General features: G+C 50.2%; 1 protein-coding gene across 4 annotated transcripts; it reads right to left on the reverse strand.

Moving 5' to 3' along the window:
• Positions 1–3479: 3479 nt before the first annotated feature.
• LY6L (lymphocyte antigen 6 family member L) lies at positions 3480–9484 on the reverse strand. Of its 4 annotated transcripts, XM_025001988.2 has the most exons (5): positions 8931–9484; positions 6807–7015; positions 5399–5488; positions 5162–5278; positions 3480–4124 (listed from the first exon to the last, which is right to left on the reverse strand). In XM_025001988.2, exons 3-5 carry the CDS (start codon positions 5469–5471, stop codon positions 3898–3900), a joined length of 417 nt encoding a protein of 138 aa, XP_024857756.1. In that variant the 5' UTR covers positions 5472–5488; positions 6807–7015; positions 8931–9484; the 3' UTR covers positions 3480–3897. The 4 variants fall into 4 exon arrangements, with proteins under 4 accessions (XP_024857756.1, XP_024857755.1, XP_024857758.1 ...); XM_025001987.2 differs by lacking the exons at positions 6807–7015; positions 8931–9484 and adding an exon at positions 6043–6800; XM_025001990.2 differs by lacking the exons at positions 6807–7015; positions 8931–9484 and adding an exon at positions 5843–6035.
• Positions 9485–21276: the final 11792 nt, after the last annotated feature.

The following is a 21276-nucleotide window of genomic DNA, read 5'->3' on the forward strand; positions in this document are numbered from 1 at the left end:
ATTTTTATTGATTTTTCTAGTTTTACCATTGACTTTTCAGGGTTTTTGAGACATACTATTTAGTTGCAATAGGGATTGTAATTCCCGAATTCTCTTGCCTCTACTTGTTTTGCTTGTTTACTTTCGTTTGCTCGTGTCTCAAATACAACGTTAGGGAGTGCCAGTCCTGTCCAGCACCTTTGTGTGACTGTATCCAGCACCTTCCTATACAGTCAAGCTCCTGCCTCCAGGGCTGATACACACAGAGTCATGATATTGTATCATATGCTGCTGAGTTTGGTTTGTTAATATTTTACTTTATTTAAGATTGTTGCACTGATCCACAAAATGCTCTAATTTCCTCTTTAGTATCATCATCAGCTATCAGGTTTAGCTATCAGTATTATGCTTGCTTTGTAAAAGGAACTTGGAAATTTTACTTTTTGGGTCAAATTTGGTAATCTGTATTTTTCACTAGGGAATACTTCATTGCATCTAAATATTTATACCTATTCCATGCAATGACTCTTCGGTGATAATTCAGTCAACTCTGCTAAAGTGACTTATATCCGAGAAAAAGCACCGCTTTGAAATGGACACTTTGTTGAGCTTGACAAATGTAAACACCGATAGAACCACCATCACAGTCAGATAGGTTGTTAGTTTCTCGGTTTTGTGGATCTTCTTTATTTCATTTTGGTTTCCTATTTCACTAAATCACACTCTTGACCTAATTTTGATTTCTTTTGGTCTAATTTTTCTTTTTCCAGGTTCTAGATTTAATCACATGGTTTCTTGATGTTTCAGCACCTCTTCTTTCATTACGTAAGCCTGTAATCTATCCATTTTCCTTGCATTGCCCATTTTCTTTTTAAAATAGAGCTTTGTCTTGATTTTATCACCCTTCAGTTGAAGGAATTTAAAAAATCATATTATAATTCCTTGTTCAACAGATGAACTAATCGAAATGTAATAATTCAGAAATAGTTGGGATTTAAAAGTTTATCTTCTTTGTTTTAGATGTTTAATTTAAGTGGATATGGTCAGAGAACACGGCCTGTGGGGTAATTTATTGTTAAATGATAAAAATCTGGACATTTGGAACAATGTGAGAGTACGAGACTGCTCTGTTCAAGGTTGAGCAGAAGACCTTGGCAGGGTGGAGGGGGGACAGGTCGTGAAGGAAAGCAGAGTCCTTTGGGCTCTGCGGCGTGTGGCGTTCACACGCAGCCTGACCCGTGGCTGGACCACGGACATGGCGGATGGGAACGTGCAGTGCTTGGGTCTCTCTTTTTAGGGCAAGGGGAGTGGAAGCAGCAGTGGGATGCCCCCACTGCCGGCTTTCCCTCCTAGGGCTTCAGAGTCCCTTCCCCGCCTCCCCACACACACTGCCGTCGGGCTGTCCTGCAGTGCCTTCTTGGAGCCCCGACCTCTTGCGGGCCATCTGGGGGACACTCAGGCCCCAGTGGGATCAGGCCCCACGACAGGACGAGGACAGAGAGAACTCTGCAGGCAGAACCAGTGAACAGAGGTCAGGGGATGGGGAATCTATGAACGCTGGCTCACCAAATCCATTTTATAGTTAAAGTTAAGGTAGTACAAACTAAGAGAACCAGAAACTCAATTATGAAGGATGTGGGGCAGAAGAGAAAGGCAAGGCGTGATCAGATGGAGACTGCACTGGGCACGTCTGAGTGTCGGCATGAAGCTGGACACCTGCTGGAATGGAGGGTGTAGCTGGCTTTGAGTTTCCCAGCAGAGACTGTGAAAAAAGACTCCAGTGGCCAAAGAATCTGCGGCAAAAGTCCTGAAGCTGAGGATGGCTGCGGTGGTGCCTGCACATCAGCGGTCCTGCTATTGGCGCAGACCAGCTTTGGGTTGGGTGGCCACATGATGCTCAGGCCCCCGGGAAAAGCGGGAAGGCGTGGTGTCAGGAGGCTGTGATCCGGCATTATCTCAGGTCAGAGGGACCGGGGGAAGCCGAGTGGTTGAGGACGGCTCCAGCTTCTTCTCAAACCACATGCTCAGCCACCAGGAAGCAGCTACTCACGGCTCAAGAATATCTTTCTCATGCGGTTGTCAATCATCTTCGTCTTTCCTTCACTCAGTCTTTACTCATTTATCCATTTATTCAGGAAAGTTTCTGATTTCTATCTGAAAGTATGCCCAGAAGGCCTACAGTCCCGGGCCCCCTGTCCAGAACAGAGACCAGGATGCTCAGCCCTCAAGGTGCCCATCTTCATGGAGAGGGAAGCAGAGACTGGCTGGCACAGTGGGTCGTGGTGGCCTCTGACCCAGATCACACACAGATTCCTAGCTTGGAGGGAAGACCCCAACTCTACCGGGTGACCATTTCCCTTCTGGACTGGCCTTGTGGACTGGCCTAAACTCAAGAAGTGAGATTCCTTATGCCTCAGTGGGCCAGGAACCTCACGTCGGGAGACGGGAGCAGTAGATGGTGACCAGTCTGCTTGGCCAGTCCAGGGGACCTGGGGTGGGGTTTAAATTCAGCATGAAAATCCACACCCTGAGTGAGCGGGAGAGAGGCCCCGCTTTAAGGTGGGCATTCTGGGACTCTCATCCAAAGACTTCCGGGTCACCCTGGCAGTCTCCCTAAACAGAGGGGAGCCACACCCAGACTGTGAACCCACGAAGGCCCCAGAGAACCAAGGGCCAGCCGGCCCATCTTGGTCTATGGGAAGATGGTGAGGAGTTGGAGATTGGGGTCAGGTGTGCAATGGTGGGAGGCAGATGTAAGAACCTGGGGCTGGGCCAGTGTGCAGACCCTGGGTCGGGGGGAAGCGTGCAGACTTGCGGGCAGGGTAAGCCTGAGAAACCAGGCGTGGTGAACGGGTGTGTGGACCCAGTGTTCTTCTGGCTCTGGAGGCCTGTGGCCTGGCGACGCTGCCCCCACCCGCTGATTCTTGGTTCCTGTCCTCTGCTGCCTGGTCCTCCAAGACGTCCCCCTGGATGGCCCGTGGGGCCCTGGTGCAGCCTGGACAGCCGTGAGCTTCTCATCAGTTCTGCTAGTCCCAACCTGCTCCCTCTCTGTGCCCTGTCCTGGGTGAGCCCCCACCAAGCCAAGCCTGGACCATCCTGGGCACCTCCAGGCCTTCCATCAGCACCTACCCTGTCCAACCCAGCTGAGCACCAAACATGGGTCCCGTCCATCCCACCACTCAAACGTCGCCTCCACCCTACCGCCCTAGGCAGGCACCACTGAGCCTGGCCGCTGCCCCAGACGCTGACCCTCCCTCTCCACCACTGGCTAGCCGGCCCTCCTGAGGACCTGGGCTTGAGCCCGTGGTGCCTGCTCGCCCAGCGCTGGTCCTGTCCCCCATTCGGTGGGCTGCAGCCTAGGTGGACAGCTTTGCGCAATGGACAGCTTTGCGCAGTACTCCCACGCTGGACAGCGCCCAACCACAGAGGTCTGCTGAGCGCTGGCCGAAGAGCTGGAGCCTGGGCACAGCGGGTAGAGATGAGGAGGAGGCAGGAGGGGGTGTGGGCAAGCAGTGACTTTATTGTCTCTGGAAGGAGTGACGGTCACGGTCCCCCTGCAGGACTCTGCCTAAGCCAGGGACAGAGGTGGCCAGGATGGTGGGCATGGAGAATGCAGAGCGGGTCAGAGCCAGAGCCAGAGCCAGCCTCTGGCTTTCCCCACCTCTTCTCCCACAACACCGGGGCCTGGACCATCCATTCAGGGCAGGGGCTGTTACTCCAAGCTGAGAAATGTGCATTCCCCAACACAGCAGGGGGCTACAATCCCAGGCTGTGTGAGTGAAGGGCCCCTGCTGGGGACAGGAGAGGTGGCCAGGCCCACGGCGAGGTGATGGCACCTCCGACCACCTCAGGGGCATGTGCCACCCAGGGTCTCGAGAGCGACGGGGGCAGGGTGCGCTTTGGGCCGAGGGAAGGTGCTCACAGCAGGACCCAGAGGAGGCCGAGGCTCACCCGAAGCAGGAGCCCCCGTGAGAGGGCCCTGGGGCCCTCCTGCGGGGCGGGGGCCCTGTTGCAGAGAGATTTGGAGCAGCAGTGCCGGACGATCTTGCTGGGCACCCCCGAGTTCGACGGCCATTTGAACTCTATGTTGGTGTTGGGGCACCTGGGGGCACAGCGCTTGCTGAGCAGGGTCTTCACCTGTAGTCCTGCGGGGAAGAGGACAGCATCCGGGAGGAGGAAGAGCCCGGGTGGGCGGCGAAGGCCAGTCCCCAAGTGGGCACTGACACCTTCTCCCGACCCTTTCACAGGCCAGGCTCTGCGAAGCGCTGGGAGCACAGCTGCCCAAGGTCACCTTCAAGGTCACAGCAAAGGCAAGGTTCAGGGCTGCTGGCCCTGGTCTGGGCTCTTCCCTGAAACCATGCACAGCCTGGACACCCAGGCAGCCAGGGGCCTGGGAGTCCCGGGGAGATGGGGGAAGCTGAGCAGAGAGAAAAGGGAGGGCAACTGGAGGGCCAGTTGATCCCAGCTGGGGCTCCCGTCCCCTCTTCACTCAGAGACGTGCAGAGACCTTGGAAGGAAGCTCCGGAGGGAAGCAGGGCACTCAGAATAACCCAGTTGCAGAAGAAAAAGTCGTCTTGGAGGAGCCCTCCTCCTCACGCTGAGCTGCTGTGCTGTGTGTGCATGCATGCTGTATCTGCTGCACGCATGGTATTCACTATGTTGAACCTTACTGTATGGTATATATGACAATCACACGGGGCCTCCCAGGTGGTGCTAGTGGTAAAGAACCCATCTGCCAATGCAGGAGATGCAAGACTCAGGTTCCATCCCTGAGTCTGGAAGATCCCCCTGGAGGAGGAAATGCCAACCCGCTCCAGTATTCCTGCCTAGAAAATTCAAGACAGAGGAGCCTGGTGGGTTGCAATCCATGGGGTTGCAAAGAGTCGGACACAACTGAGTGACTGAGCACGCACACATATGACTGTATGCGTTGCTTTACATCATATCATGGGCTGCCAAATGGCACCCCAGAGAAGGAAAGAGACCGGCCAGCCCCCCTCCAGAAGCCCTCAGGCTCAACCTTGAGCAGCTGGCCCCTCCCCTGTGCTCAGGATGGGGATCAGGCAAAGGTGGGCGCAGGCCAGGGTCCCCTGAGGGGAGCCTCCATCAGTTCCCCACTGAGACCCCAAAGGATCCAGGGCTGAGTTCCCGGAGTCCCCCTCCACGCGGGCCAAGTACTCACTCAGGGTGATGATCAACGTGTGGGAGACGCAGACCTGGTCAGTGGAGGAGCACATCGCAGGCAAGCAAAACTCCGGGCTCCTGACTTTGAAGCACTGGTAGCAGCTCAGGTTCTTCCCTGTGGGGCAGCACCGGCCCCGCGGAGGAGTGCGCTGCGCACCCACCCAGCTAAGAGCCGTCGCCGCGGGATGTGCCCACCGCCCCCAGGAGCCCCCACAGCCGAGAGGGCCATCCTCACCTGGCTCTCTGGCTCCGCCAGCAGGGTCCAAAGACACCAGCAGAGCCCACAGGGCTAGAACCAGCGCCCCCATGACGCCACCAGCTTAGCCTGCGGGGGAGTGGGAGAGGGGGGTGGGGCAGAGAAGGAGGCTTTGCCCAGAGCTCCCCAAGTTGCACCTGCCCATCCCCCGGGTCTCTCCGCCCTGGACCCCTCATTTAAGGTCAATCAGATCCTAGTTCTCATGGGACACTCTCTCCCACCCTGACCCCTCCTCCTGCCCCTTCCCTTCCCAACTGCAGGGAACTGCCCTTCCAGCAAAGTCAGCCCAGGGAGGGGCTGGGTGCAGGGGCCTGTCAGCCCCTGCTCTGGGGAGGGTCTCCTCGGGTCTGTGAGGATGGCCGTTTCCTGCTGGAGCAGAAAGGGGAGAAGGGGTGTGGAGAAGGCGTCTCCCCTGTGGCTCACCCCCTCCGTCAGGCTCCACCCCGCGGGTACTTCCTTCTCTTCCTGTAACAAACTCTTCAACCTCACTTGGAGACCAGCAGCTCTCGGGGTCCTGCCTGTGTCCGGGTGTGGCAGGAAAGCTGCCCTCTTCTCTGACCCCCAGGGACCCAGTCTCCCGAGGCTGCACCCTGAACACACAGCCAAAGCCCAGAGGCTCTCACCTGGGTGTCTGGTAGCTAGGTGGGTTTCACACTACTTCCTGCCTGCATGTTCCCCCAGGCCTTTTCTTTTTTCCTTCTTGCCTTTATGTCTTTGATCATGCCCCACTGAGCACTTGTGAGGAGCAGGCTGGCAGGGTGTGGATCCCAGATCTAGATTTGCAGCAGGGAATGCCTGCCCCCAGGGGTCCAGCAGGAGAGTGGGTAGAAGGACAAAGGGGGTGACTACTAGGCAAAGGGGGTTGAGAGGGGTTGCCTCTGGCCCCCAGGTGATGGCTGCGACCACCAGGCCTCGGCACCCCCTTCAGGCTCAGTTTCAAGGGTGTGCAGCTGGTTGGGGTCATTTTCCCTCCCAGTGGTCCAGCCAGAAGGACTGTCCCCTGCCCGTCTTTCCTGGCAGGTCCCAGCCTCCACCTCGGGGGTGGTGGAGCACCCAGAGCCTCCGGTCCGCTCCAGCCCCTCTAGCTGTCCGGCCTTTGGCGGTGTGTGGGCTGGGCTTGGAGGTGGGCCCAGAAGGGGTGGAACTGCCCCCGCCTGGGGGCGGATCTTGGTTTACATTGTGTGTTTATTCATTTGTCATTTCATGCAGTAATCCAGTTGAATGTGAGTCTGGGACCTCAAACCGCATGGTGGTGTTGGATGTGGGTGTGATGAAGCAGGCTGGGTGGGCGCGGGGTGGGCACCGGGACAGCTTTGCAGGACCCCACGCCTCAGGGTACAGTCTCGAGTTAAAGCCTTGGTCCCATTGGCAAAGGGTGAGTCACCACCTGTGAGCTCATGTTTCGGCAAGGTCCCTTCTTCTGGGCCGGGGACGCAGGTCCTGGGGTCTGAGAGGTATCTGCCCGCCAGCGATGTTTCTGCCTTCCTCTGCTGTCCCCGCAGCCCGGTGGCAGCCTCCCTGGACGGCTCCCTGGTACTGCAGGCTGAGAGCAGTGGGAGACGCATCCTTTCTTCGGAAGCAAGCACCCTTGGCAGGCTTGGTGGCACATGGAAAGAAGGGAGGGAGAAGGGGAAGTTCAGAGCTGCAGCAGCCAGAGAGACTCTTGATGTTGGAGGACACCCACCCCTCCCACCAACAGAGCGCGGACGCAGGGGCAGCTGCACTTCACCGCGCAGCCGGAAGAGGGCGACCCCGCGCCCGCAGGCCGCGACCCAGCGCACGAATCTGCGGGGAGAAGTAAAGAAGATAAAGCCTCGCTCCTGGAAAATGTCCCGGACATCCAGCTAGGGAGCAGAATAAAACTCTCCTGCCCGAATTAAAACATTTGAAAGTGTGAAGGAGCACCTTGAATCAGAACAACACTAGGCAATAAAAAGAAGACGAGATAAAAAATGACGAACGTGAGGAACGACTGGAGGAAAATCTCCATTTATGGTCTCCGTAAGTAGACCAGCTTAGAAGTGAGCTCACACTTCCAAGTTCCAAGGGGGCAGGCACCTGAGACCCTAAGTTGGAAGCTGTAGCATGAGAGCGGGCAAACAAGAGGACAAAACGACCTAACTCCAAACTAAAAGCGCTCACCTGTTCTGGAAAAATGACCCAGAAAAGTGAGCGCTAAGACTACGCTAGTAAAAAATGTAAAAGACACAGAAGCACCCTTTAATGCAAAACCTTCCACAGCATATATGTAAAGAGAGAGAGAGAGAGAGAGAGAGAGAGAGAGAGAGAGAGAAAGGTTGATATCAGACTTCTCAAGATGCAGAAATTATTTAAAAAAGAAAAACTCAAGAAAATAAAATTTGAACCAAATATTTTAAATATAGTCAAGAATATAATCAAGCATCAATACTGTAAGAAAAGTTTTTAAAAATTTGAAGTTTGATTTTTTAGTAAAAGGGAAAAAAATGACAATACACGAATTCAAAAATACTGGAGAGGTGGGGTGGGGAGGAACCAAAGCCAACAGAAGAAAGTATGGAGAAGAAAATCATAAGGCTAGAAGCTGAAGTAAATGGTGCAGAGAACAAAACCCAGACATGAGTAATAAAGCAAAAACTTGGTTCTCTGAGAAGTTAAAAGAACTAGATAAGCAAATGACTAACCTAATCAATAAAAGAGGGGCAGTACAAATATACAAATAATAAATACTGACTGAAGCAATTACTGAAAGACAAAATTTTAAACGATAACAGACTATTTCATATACTCTTAAACAAATATGGGACCTCAAACGAGGTGGATAACTACCTAGGAAAATACATGTAAGCAAAATTTATCCCAGTTGAGAGAAAAGCTTTAAGAGATCAGTTTCAGCATAAATAAATATAATAAGAAAGCATCCCAGAAGAAATGGCCCTGATCAGATTATTTCACAATCTGAAATAATTCTACAAAATTCACAAATTCTACAAAATCTTCAAAGACCAGATATTCCTAATGACACAGACTGAGAACATAAAAGAGACTTCCAAATTATTTTAACAAAGCCAGTATAATACTGGTAAGCAACCTAAAAACTGTAAAAAGAAAGACAATTACAAATCAACATCTTTTATCATTGCAAAAATCTTAAAGAAATATTAACAAATAGAATCCAACAGCACATCAAGAAAATAAACGAAGAAAAAGTAAGATATATTCCGAGGATTCAGATAGTTAAATATCATGGAATTTGTTAATGCAATTCATCCTTTTAATAGATATGAAAATAAATGTCATAGGAATAAATCTATAGACTTTGAAATATCTTGGAATAGATTAATTATCCTTCAATTAAAAATATTCAAGAAAAATATAATCTCTTAAAGTCATCACCTTACATTATAAGAAAAGCATTCCCTTCACTACTTGAAATTCAGCCAGTATTCACTGATATAAAATATTAATTAGAGGCTTTAGAATGGAGAACGAATTAAAATCAGGTCCATCTGTAGATGAGGTGGTAGTATACCTGGGAAATCCTGGAGAATAAAGAATACAAATAACAAATTTCGAAAAATAATTAGTAATGAGTCAGGATGCAAGGTAAGCATATAAAACTCAGTAGCCATCAGAGGGCGTTCGGTGTGCGTCAGGACGAAGGAGGCCGGCAGTCTTCTCCCGCGGGACCAAGAAGAAAATACCAGGCGGGTTGCAGCTGTCATATTTAAATGGGCTGGGAAGCTGAGAGGACCAAGCACCAAGTGGACTGGCTTCCAGAAGTGGGGAACTGAGCCTCCGCGGGCCCCAGCCCCGTCTTGCGGGGGCCTCGCCAGCCACCATCCCGACTGTACCCAGACACCCGGCGGAGCGGCGGAGTCGGCTACGCATGCTCCGTTCTGGGAAAGCGACGCGGCACACGCGCAGGGTCCCGCATGCTGGCGGTGGTACCCAGGGCGGGCCGCGTATAAGGAAGACGGGCACCTGCGGCAGTCCCACAGCTCTCAGGACCAAGTTCCCACCGGAGGAAAGAGGTCTGCTCCGAACACATAGCTGATCTTGCTCTGAAGAGACTCGACAGAGTCTGCAGCAAGGCAGCAGGAGTTGGCAGTGGGAGGCTTAAGGGCACAAAGGTGCGGAAATGCATCTGCCACGCTTTCCGGGATGAGGAGAGGGCCTGCTGAGCCTTCGCTGGAAGCCTGGGAGGAGAGGGATGGGAGGTCGGATGCGCCTTCCTAACTCTGGGGTCCAGCCCAACCTAGCTCGACTCTGATGGAGTTGACCTGGAGAACACCTCGTGCACTTGATCTGGTAAAAGAGGGAACTAGAGACCTTCTAGTAGTCGTGGCCTCTGGCTCTTATTTATACAACGCCGGAAGGTGACAGTAACCACTGGGGGGAAAGACCCAGGGATAATCCAGATAATGGAGTCAGTAGGAAAGGACTTTATGTTAAGTGTGTTCAATAGTAGACTTGAAATTGAGAGTTTTAACAGAGAATGCTACTGCTAAGTCGCTAACAGAGAATAGGACTTTATAAAACAAATCGAATAAATATACTGTGTATTGGCCAGGATTTTCCAGAGAAGCAGAACCAATAGAATGTGTATGTAAACAAAAAGTTTATTTTAAGGATGGGCTCATGACCTCAGGGAGGCTGCAAGTTCAAAAACTCCAGGGTGGGCTGTGTTGGGGAGGAAGAAATTTTCCTCTACCCTTTTGGCTAGCCTAAGAATTAAATTGACATGAGACAGATTAACAGGAGAAAATCAAACAGAAGTGTAATACCATGTCTACATGGGAGAGACCCAGGAGAGCTGAGTAACTCATTGAAGTGGCTGAAGCCCTCACCTTAAATACCATCCTCAGCCAAAGAGAAAAACAGGTTGTTGAAGGCAGGGACAGTCAGTTAAGGGGGAGTGATCAGTAATGCAGATTTAAGTCACTGAGTTCTCCACCAGTATGAGTTTCTAGATATTTGGTCATCCCAAATGGAGATTGCCTTTATACATGTAAATGTTTCTTACAAAAGGTCAACTCCTTACTTGGTTTTCAGAGCCCTTCCCATGTATGCTGTTTCTCAGAAAATAACCAGCTTGAAACAACTAATATGCCAAAGAGACATATTTTAGGGTGGCAAATTCTGCTCCCCTACAGCCAGAAGGCTAGAGACCCAGGAAAAGCTGATGCTACAGTTGAAGTCCAAAGACTGCTGCAGAATTCCCTCTTGTTTGGAGGAAATCAGTCTTTTGGTCTATTCAGACCTTCAACTGATTAGATGAGACCCACCCACATTATGGAGAGCAGCCTGCTTCACTCCAATTTCACCAATTTAAATGTCAGTCCTGGGACTTCCCTGGTGGTCCAGTGGTTAAGAATCCACCTTGCAACGTAGGGGATTTAGGCTCTATTCCTTGGAGGGGGAACTAAGAGCCCACATGCCACAGAGCAACTGAGCCACAACCAGAGAGTCTGTGCACTGCAACAAACAGCCCTGGTGCTGGTGCAACCCCAAATAAATAAATAAATATTAAAAAACGTCAATCTCATCCAAAAATATCCACACGGAAACATCCAGAATAGTATCTGACCACATATTGGAGTACTGTGGCTCAGTCAAGTTAATACACCCAGTTAGCCATTGTATTCAGAAAGTAAAAAATAAAATATCCAAAATTAAGAACTCATTTGGATGAATTAGGAGCAAAAGATACTATGAGCATAGGTAGAGACAGGACAGTATAAAATAGCCCAAAGGAAACTTAGAATAAAAACAATAGAAAAAAATTAATCAGAGCATCAGGGCCTGTGAGATTCAGTCAAATGGTCTAACTTTACATGAGATTGGAGTGCCATAGGGAAGAAAGAGGGGTTAAATAAATACTTGAAGATGTAATATTTTTCAAAATTCATAAATGATAACCCACAGATCCATGGATCGCAGAAAATCCTTAGCAGGATAAGTGCAAAGAATGTCATCCCAGCTGGTGATAATGCAATTGAGATGCTGAAAGCCGAAACGATGGTCTTAGTGAGATGGAGCAGGACAGTATGGTCCTTGCTCCCACCCCACTCCCCGCCACTGCATCGTCTCCCATGCATCAACCTAACAGAGAACTGTGCCCAAGCTGGGCACAGACCCTGAGACCCCCCTCCCTCACCCGACTTTAAAAGTGCTTTGTTGTAGAGATCAGATTTGTGGCTGCCAAGGGAGAGGGGGTTGGGAGAGGGAAGGATTGGGAGTTTGGGATTAGCACATGCAAACTATTATATATAGAATAGATAAATAACAAGGTCCTACTGTAGAGCACAGGGAACTATATTCAATATCAAATATATGTGTGTGTTTATGTATATATCTGAATATTTGAATATATATATATATCTGAATCATCACATTGTAAATCAACTGTACTTCAACAAAATAAATGTTTTAAAATGCTTTGCTGAAACCCTTTATGGAGTTCAGTTTTTGAGGAGGATCCGCCTGTTTGCCCTTCTTGGCCCTGCTATAAAACTGTTTGTTTCAAACTCTGACGTTTAGGTTTGCTTGGCCTCCAGGTGTGCTGGGTATGTGGGCTTGCCTTTGGTAACATTGGGGTAAATATGGAAGAATATTTACAGTGTAAAACAACAGCAGCAGCGTCTTGTGGGGTTTATAACATATGCCTATAAATAAGAACTAAGATAACAGAAGTGTGCTGGGAAGTGTCAACTGAAAAAAAAAAAATGTGTGACCTAAAATTTGAGAAAGGGAAAGAAGAAAGTGAAAAAGCTGGCTTAAAGCTCAACATTCATGAAACTAAGATCATGGCATCCGGTCCCATCACTTCATGGCAAATAGATGGGGAAACAGTGGAAACAGTAGCAGACTTTATTTGTGGGGGGGGGCCTCCAAAATCACTGCAGATGGTGATTGCAGCCATAAATTAAAAGATGCTTACTCCTTGGAAGGAAAGTTATGACCAACCTAGACAGCATATTAAAAAAACAGAGACATTACTTTGCCAACAAAGGTTCGTCTAGTCAAGGCTATGGTTTTTCCACTGGTCATGTATGGATGTGAGAGTTGGACTATAAAGAAAGCTGAGCGCCCAAGAATTGATGCTTTTGAACTGTGGTGTTGGAGAAGTGTTGAGAGTCCCTTGGACTGCAAGAAGATCCAACCAGTCCATCCTAAAGGAGAACAGTCCTGGGTGTTCTTTGGAAGGACTGATGTTGAAGCTGAAACTCCAATACTTTGGCCACCTGATGCAAAGAGCTGACTCATTTGAAAAGACTCTGATGCTGGGAAAGATTGAGGGCAGGAGGAGAAGGGGACAACAGAGGATGAAATAGTTGTATGGCATCACTGACTCAATGGACAGGAGTTTGGGTAGGCTCCAGGAGTTGGTGATGGACAGGGAGGCCTGGCATGCTGCAGTTCCTGGGGTTGCAAAGAGTGGGACATGACTGAGTGACTGAACTGAAATGAACTGAACTGAAAAGTTGAGAATGATGTTTTGTTTGTTGGAATTTCTGAGGATTTCAAGGCCAGAGAACAGCTTCTCAGAGGAGCCAGGATATGTAGGACTTTTTTGTGACAAAGACAAGGTAGTCAGAACTTGAAAAAATTATTGTTAATTAAAGAGGACCAGTTATCTCAAGGAATTTGGTGCTTTTCTCTGTATGGGAAGATGCGAGTCTGGGCTCACTGCAATCATTCCTTTCATAGGCACCTCATCTTCCAGGGCCAATATCCTGTTCTTTTCTGTCGCGAGTCCCCTCAGGGTGCACCGCTGGGGCAGTTGCAGTAGCTAAGGGCTTGGCAGTGGGCATGAGTTTGTCTCTATCCTGAGTTCCTTCAGGGCTCACCTTCGGGGGTGGTGGCAGTGGCTGAGGGCTGTAACATCCTTTGTTTACTGATACAGCAGCAACATTTTTCATTCACAGGAGGAAGGAAATGAAGTTATGGTCTGCAGGGTTCTTGAGCTGTTCAGGATATGGTGATAGTAGCAATTCGGACATGACAGAGCGACTTCACTTTCACTTTTCCTTTTCATGCATTGGAGAAGGAAATGGCAACCCACTCCAGTGTTCTTGCCTGGAGAATCCCAGGGACGGGGGAGCCTGGTGGGCTGCCGTCTATGGGGTCGCACAGAGTCGGACACGACTGAAGCGACTTAGCAGCAGCAGCATAACAAGTGCATATTGTGATAATCATATAAGAAATATACCTATAAAGGAGAAAAGGAAATATCAAAAATGTTCCATAATTCCGAAAGAATGCAGAAAGAGAAAAAACAGTTGGGAGAAATAAAAGCAAAGGGAAAAGTGGTAGCCTTGACCTGTTAGGTTTTGGCCCAGCCTATCAACACCCAGTGTTGTGGCCAGACCAGCCCTGTGGGTCCTATTAGGGTGGCAGTAACCAGCAGCAGTGTGCGCTGTGCCTGACTGCCCAGTCGTGTCTGACTCTCTGCGATCCCATGGACTGTAGCCTGCCAGGCTCCTCTGTCTATGGGGATTTTCCGGACCAGAATAGTGGACTGGGTTGCCATGCCCTCCTCCAGGGGATCTTCCCAACCCAGGAATTGAACCCAGGTCTCCCGCACTGCAGGCAGATTCTTTACCAGCTGAGCCCCAGGGAAGCCCAGCAGCAGCGATGACCGCAGGGAGCTTTGAAAGGACCAATTGTACTACTCACAAGTCCTGGACTTACCAGGAACCCCTGAAGGCACAGTGTGGGGTTTTGAGGGGAGACAGCGGGCACTGGCCTGGGGTTCTGCTTTTATGGGGTCGAGGGTGAGGACCTAGGGTCCCCTAGGGTTTGGTGGGATGCTTTTTACTTGTTACTTTGGCTTCCCTGGTAGCTCAGTTGGTAAAGAATCCACCTGCAATGCAGGAGACCCAGGTTCGATCCCTTGGTCGGGAAGATCTGCTGGAGAAGGATAGGCTACCCACTCCAGTATTCTTGGGCTTCCCTGGTGGCTCAGCTGGTAAAGAATTCGCCTGAAAAGCGGGAGACCTGGGTTTGATCCCTGCTAGGGAAGATACCCTGGAGAAGGGAAAGTCTACCCACTCCAGTATTCTTGGGCTTCCCTGGTGGCTCAGCTGGTAAAGAATCCACCTGCAATGCAGGAGACCTGGGTGAATAGCTACGCTGAGTTTCTTTGGCAAGCTGATTATGTGGGGTGGGGAAAATAAGGGCAGAATACTCACTGGGGAGGTGAGGGCTTGGGGTCACATTTCCCTGATTTCTTCCCAGCTCCGCCTTCCCAAGGGGGGAGGCCTTCATGCCTGATGGGTACATCTTATCTGCGAGGCTGATCTTACTGAGAATATGAAGAACAAAACATTTTCCAGGACTCTGGAGATTCCACCCTCTTCCCATCTTTCTTCATCTGCTTTGTTTTCTTGTCAACACCCACTGTTTACAGAATGCATGGTTTCCTGCCATGTGTCCCTGTGCCCCACTTCTTCTGCTCACATTCAGCTAACTGCCTGTTCTGACACCACAACTCACTACTCACTTTTTGTGTGTAGACCTGGATTGTGTGAGCTGCTAGTAATACACCATTTGGCAGTGTGTAACCCTTTGTCTCAGGAACGTATAACCCTGCCTTGACTTTTAACAGGTGGAAGAGTCCTCAGAGCTTTCTGAAAGACTGTCACCCTGATTGTAATCCTCAGGTCAGCTCCACTAAACTTCTCTTGTCTTAGAAAGACTGTTGATTGATTTTCCGTGGACAAGAGGACCCTGGGAGGTAGGGCTGGGGGCTCACCCTCACAGCGTGGCCCAGGTCATCCCTGTCCTCCCCTGACCTGTCTCCCCTCCTGTGGACCCAAGGGTTCCTCCTACAGGGACCACAGCTCTTAGCAGGCTCCGGGGAGGAGGGCCGGTCCAGCTGAGGACAAGTGGACCATGGAGGAACCCGAGTCACAGATCTGAGACCCCACTGGAGAAAGAGTGAGGCCACCTTCCCAGGGTTACTCAGGCGCCAGCCAGTGAAGTGAGCTGGGAGGTCTGCTCCCGGTCGGGGGTGGGGGGTGGGGGCTTTGCAAGGAGAGCTTGGGTGCAGCAGGATATGTGTTGGGGTCCAGCCCCGGTTGGATCCAGGGATTCCCTCAGGATGACGGCGTTGGCGATTAAGAGATAGCAAAGGCTGAGAGATTTATTAGATGCTCAATAATAACTGGTTTACGCGGGAAATCAATAAAGTTCGTGACAGCAAACCTGCTCTAACCACGGAGGCCGCAGGCGCCCTCTCAAATAGCGGAAGGTGCCCCACCTTAGGCACCTTCTCGATTGGGTCTTAGAAGCCCAGGCAAATAAGTCGTCGCAGAGGACCCCCGCGCTCCAAATTATTTTGGCATGAAGGAAGAACAGAAGAGAAAAGGAGGAAAAGGAAACAAGAAAGAACGACACGGGGAGGCCAAGCCTCGGTGAGCAAGGCCTGTAGCTTTATTTTCAACAGGGGCTTTTATACCCTAAGTTGCACACAGAGGATAATAGGGGGTGTGAAAACATGCAAAGTCAGCAGTCTTTGATCCTTATCGAAACCAAGGTTTCTTTTCTGCAAACTTATCGTATACAAAGGGTTTAGGTGATTTCCATCATCTTCTGGCCAGAAGGCCTGTTAACATTTTATGACTCTGATAAAGGTTTGTCAACCATAAGACTTATTTTCTCTAAGAGTAATTATTTTAAAGTTTGGCGCCATCCTCGAAGGTGTTAGATAAAGTTGCATTCCTACAGGGCAGAGGTGCAGTGGGTTTACAACAAAGGAAAGAATTTATTACCTTAAGGGTCTAAAGTTGTTAACACCAAGGCCACTACTTATTTTTTCTACATACCAACTATATTAATTAATACACTTCCAAGGATACAATACAGGGGATGTGGAAGCTTGGCAGCAAGCATTGGCTCAACAATGAAATCTACTAGTTCTATTCTGACAATTTCTAACTCTCCTAGAGGCTCTATACTATTTGAATATCGTAAGCTTCCCGTGCCTCTAGCGGCTGGGAGACTAAACAATCGTATGCATAGCTGTAGGAGTCCGGGTAAACCTGTCAGGCAAGTTAGAGAGCCATCTGAGGGATTTGTGAAATAAAATACTCTTGTCACGCCCAGGAACTTTATTAACTGGAGCTGTAAGTTAACTCTTTTTCAGAGAGAGAGATGGTGGTGGGGGACAGCCCCCTGTAAAGTCAGAGGTGTAGGTGAGAGCACAAAGCAGTAAAGTAGGCAGACTCTGGTTTTGGGGTAGACACTCAGGCAGGCCCAGAGGGGCACCCCTCGAGTTCTGGCTTGCCTTACCCACCAGAACTCTCCCACATAACCTTGTTATGGGTGGGGACTCCCGTGCTGGCTCCCGGCAGATATGGTGGTGGTGCAGGGACTCGCCAGAGTGGGGAGCCCCTGCACCCCTTCTCTTCTAGGCGCCTGTGACACCCTCGGGGCGGGGGAGGGCGGGACTCTGCCCATTCCTCTGGGGAGAAGCAGCCAAGGATGCCAATGAGCTGCCAAGAGCTGCCTCCTTCCTCCTACCCCACTCCAGGGATTAATGAGAGGAGGGGTCAGACCCTCTCTGGGTTCAGTAGGATGAGAGCCGCCGAGACCCACCCTACTGGTAAGGACAAAATAGGTGATTAAATAGTTAATCCCACTAGGGGATTGTAAGTAGAAAAATGTGGTGGTGGTTTAGTTACTAAGTCGTGTCCAACTCTTGTGACCCCATGGACTGTAGCTCACAAGCCTCCTCTGTCCATGGGGTTCTCCAGGCAAGAAGACTAGAGTGGGTTGCTATTTCCTTCTCCAGGGGATCTTCCTGACCCAAGAATCGAACTGGGGTCCCCTGCATTGCAGGCAGATTCTTCACTGTCTGAGATATGAGGGAAGCCCAGAAAAATATGGCAGACCCCTATAGGTTAATGATTACTCGAGAAAGTAGGTTTGCTTAACCGCAAAACCAAGCAGGTTTGCTTAACAACAAAACCATGCCACAGAAGGACGAGACCTGCCCCCATACGATAAAACAATGGCAGCATGAGACCCACGTCCAGCCCAGTGAGCTCAGTACGTTATGATCCCAGGACATGGTCTCTGAACACATAAAAAACAAGAATTCATGGACCTAGCTTGACCACAGGGGCAAGAAAACTCCCCTGCTCAAGCTGGAGGAGGAGCTGATGATAGAAGCAGGAAGTCTACTCAAAAGAAAGAAGATTTTCTCCCCCACCCCACTTTCCCTTTGGTTATAAAACTGTAGCCCACTAAGTTCTTGGGGTATGGCATTTCTTGCCTGCCTCCTTGTAAGCCTCACAAATGTCCTATTCTAGTAAATCACGTATCTACCACTTTACTCTCACTGAATCTCTTTACTGAGACATAAGAGACTGTGGTACTGGAGCTCTTCGGAGTCCCCCTGAAATGACACTGTTGTGGAATCCAGAGCCACAAAACACGCCTCGGAGGACACTCAGGGCAGTGGAGTACAGTTTACTACGCCAGCAGGTCCAACGGGGATCAGTTCCCAACAAGGATCCTGATGTTTCTGAGAGGCCCCGTTTCATACCCCCCACTATGTGACTGGTTACATGTTAGCAACCTCTTTGTTGCGTGTGATTGAGTTTTACAGCAAGTAGGTGCTGGGAGAACAAACGATGAAGGTTAAAGGGGGGACAATGACTATACATCAGGGGGTGTCTCCGCGGTTAACCTAACAGGCAGCCTGGCCTCCACTAGTCTCCCTTTGTCACGTGTAGGGAGGGAGGCCTCCAGGAGACCTGGTTTTCACTAGCAACGGTGTCCTCACTCTTGGGCAGGGTTCAGGCCCAGGTCACATCCTGTCTTTAAGATGGATGACAGGCTTCAAGATGCAGTCTCTCCTGCTTTCCTCACACGGGCCCCAACACCACCATATATAGGTTTCACTTCCAGCCTCTGAGCCCCTCTCCTGCCCACCCCCAGCCCAGGCCTGGGGGGCTATCCACGTTCCAAGTCCTGACCCTGGGACCTAGTGTGTGTGTGTGTGTGTGTGTGTGTGTTAGGGGGTGGTGGGGAGGGGGCCCCAAATGAAAACCGGGCCTGGGGGCTGGCAGAGCTCAGGGCCATTTTCCCAGGGAGAGCCAATCCCAGGCTCAAGTGCCTGCTCCTCTGGCCACCTGTGTCCCCAGTGGCTTCTTCGGCTCCCTATGTGGGCCCGAGGTGGCGGGGGGGGGGGGGGGGCTGTCAGCAGAGGACCTGAGGGTTGAGGGACAGGCAAAGGGGGTGGTCCTGGGGGGACGACCCCTCCAGCCCTCAGGAGGAAGCCAGCTATTAGAAGTGTTACCAGGTCCAAGCTCCCTCTGCTCACTGCACAACAGGCCAATGAATCCGAGGTGTTGAGGCAAGGAAAACGACTTTACTCGGAAAGCCAGCTGACAGGAAAAATGGCAGGCTAGCACCTCAAGATAACCACATTATTGGGGTCTGGATGCCAGGTTCTTTTATAGATCAGAGGGAAAGACGCAATAATGAAGTAAAGTCAAAAGGCAGAGCAGAGAGGGAGAGGCAGTGGGGAAGTAAAGGGAAAGGGTCTTCAGCCCTGTGAAAGAGCTCCAAGGCAATGGCCTGCCTTTGGAAGGGGTGTGTTAATCTCTGTTATTCACAGATGAGCAGGGTCAGATTCTCTCTCCTGCTGCTGCTGCTGCTGCTAAGTCGCTTCAGTCGTGTCTGACTCTGTGCGACCCCATAGACGGCAGCCCACCAGACTCCGCTGTCCCTGGGATTCTCCAGGCAAGAATACTGGGGTGGGTTGCCATTTCCTTCTCAAGCTGAACAAAGGTTCTTCAGTTTACAGTTGGGCAGGGGGTCAGGGTCCTCCAGGCAAGCCATTAAGTATCATTATAATAACAAAAGCAACAAAATCAAGTCAAAGAAACAGTTTCCAACGTGGAGTCAGAATGGCAACCCACTCCAGTTTTCTTGCCTGGAGAATCCCATAGACGTAGGAGCTTGGTGGGCTACAGTCCATGGGTCGCAAACAGCCGGACACGATTGAGTGACTTCACTCTCACTTTCACTTCACTTTCAGCAACAGAATCCAGATTGCCAGGAGAAATGTCAATAACCTCAGATATGCCGATGACACCACCCTTAAAGCAGAAAGTGAGGGGGAACTAAAGAGCCTCTTAATGAAAGTGAAAGAGAAGAGTGAAAAAGCCGGCTTAAAACCCAACATTCAAATAAAGGAAGATCAAGGCATCCGGTCCTGTTAGGTAGTTCAGTTCAGTCGCTCAGTTGTGTCTGACTCTTTGCGACCCCATGAATCGCAGCACGCCAGGCCTCCCTGTCCATCACCAACTCCCGGAGTTCACTCAGACTCATATCCATCGAGTCAGTGATGCCATCCAGCCATCTCATCCTCTGTCGTCCTCTTCTCCTCCTGCCCCAATCCCTCCCAGCATCAGAGTCTTCCAATGAGTCAACTCTTCGCATGAGGTGGCCAAAGTACTGGAATTTCAGCTTCAGCATCATTCCTTACAAAGAAATCCCAGGGCTGATCTCCTTCAGAATGGACTGGTTGGATCTCCTTGCAGTCCAAGGGACTCTCAAGAGTCTTCTCCAACACCACAGTTCAAAAGCATCAATTCTTCCGGCTCAGCCTTCTTCACAGTCCAACTCTCACATCCATACATGACCACTGGAAAAACCATAGCCTTGACTAGACAGACCTTTGTTGGCAAAGTAATGTCTCTGCTTTTGAATATGCTATCTAGGTTGGTCATAACTTTCCTTCCAAGGAGTAAGCGTCTTTTAATTTCATGGCTGCAGTCACCATCTGCAGTGATTTTGGAGCCCCCCAAAATAAATTCTGACACTGTTTCCACTGTTTCCCCATCTATTTCCCATGAAGTGATGGGACCAGATGCCATGATCTTAGTTTTATGAATGCTGAGTTTAAGCCAACTTTTTCCACTCTCCTCTTTCAGTTTCATCAAGAAGCTTTTTAGTTCCTCTTCACTTTCTGCCATAAGGGTGGTGTTGTTAGCGGAAGCACACTGATTGAAACTGCCCACCCTGGCCAGGCGCCATAGTAACCATTTGCATGAGTTGTTTTAGGACAAGAGATCCTGATAAGGAATACAGAACTAATAAGCTACCACCAACCGGAAGAGTTCGGGAAAGGTCAGAAGGAGACACCGCGTGTCCGTCCATTTCCCAGAATCCCTTTCACTAGCATCCATCTTGGCTGAGCGATGCGTGCGCCACCAGGAAAGACTCTGAATTAGAATGATTGGCCAAAGACCACCCGGAAACTAATCCCATCACCATAAAACCCGAGACTGCGAGCCACGCGTCAGAGCAGTTCTCCTGGGTTCCCTTACCCTACTGCTCTCCACCCGGGTGCCCTTTCCCAATAAAATCTCTTGCTTTGTCAGCAGATGTGTCTCCTTGGACAATTCATTTCCGAGTGTTAGACAAGAGCCCAGTTTCAGGCCCTGGAAGGGGTCTGCCTTCCTGCAACAGAGTCATCTGCATATCTGAGGTTATTGATATTTCTCCCAGCAATCTTGATTCCAGCTTGTGCTTCTTCCAGCCCAGCGTTTCTCATAATGTACTCTGCATATAAGTTAAATAAGCAGGGTGATAATATACAGCCTTGACGTACTCCTTTTCCTATTTGGAACCAGTTGCTGCTAAGTCATTTCAGTCATGTCCGACTCTGTGCGACTCCATAGACGGCAGCCCACCAGGCTCCCCCGTCCCTGGGATTCTCCAGGCAAGAACACTGGAGTGGGTTGCCATTTCCTCCTCCAGTGCATGAAAGTGAAAAGTGAAAGTGAAGTCGCTCAGTCGTGTCCGACTCTAGCGATCCCATGGACTGCAGCCTACCAGGCTCCTCCGTCCATGGG

The sequence above is a fragment of the Bos taurus genome, chromosome 14, assembly GCF_002263795.3.
Source record: "Bos taurus isolate L1 Dominette 01449 registration number 42190680 breed Hereford chromosome 14, ARS-UCD2.0, whole genome shotgun sequence".
NCBI classification, from domain to species: domain Eukaryota; kingdom Metazoa; phylum Chordata; class Mammalia; order Artiodactyla; family Bovidae; genus Bos; species Bos taurus.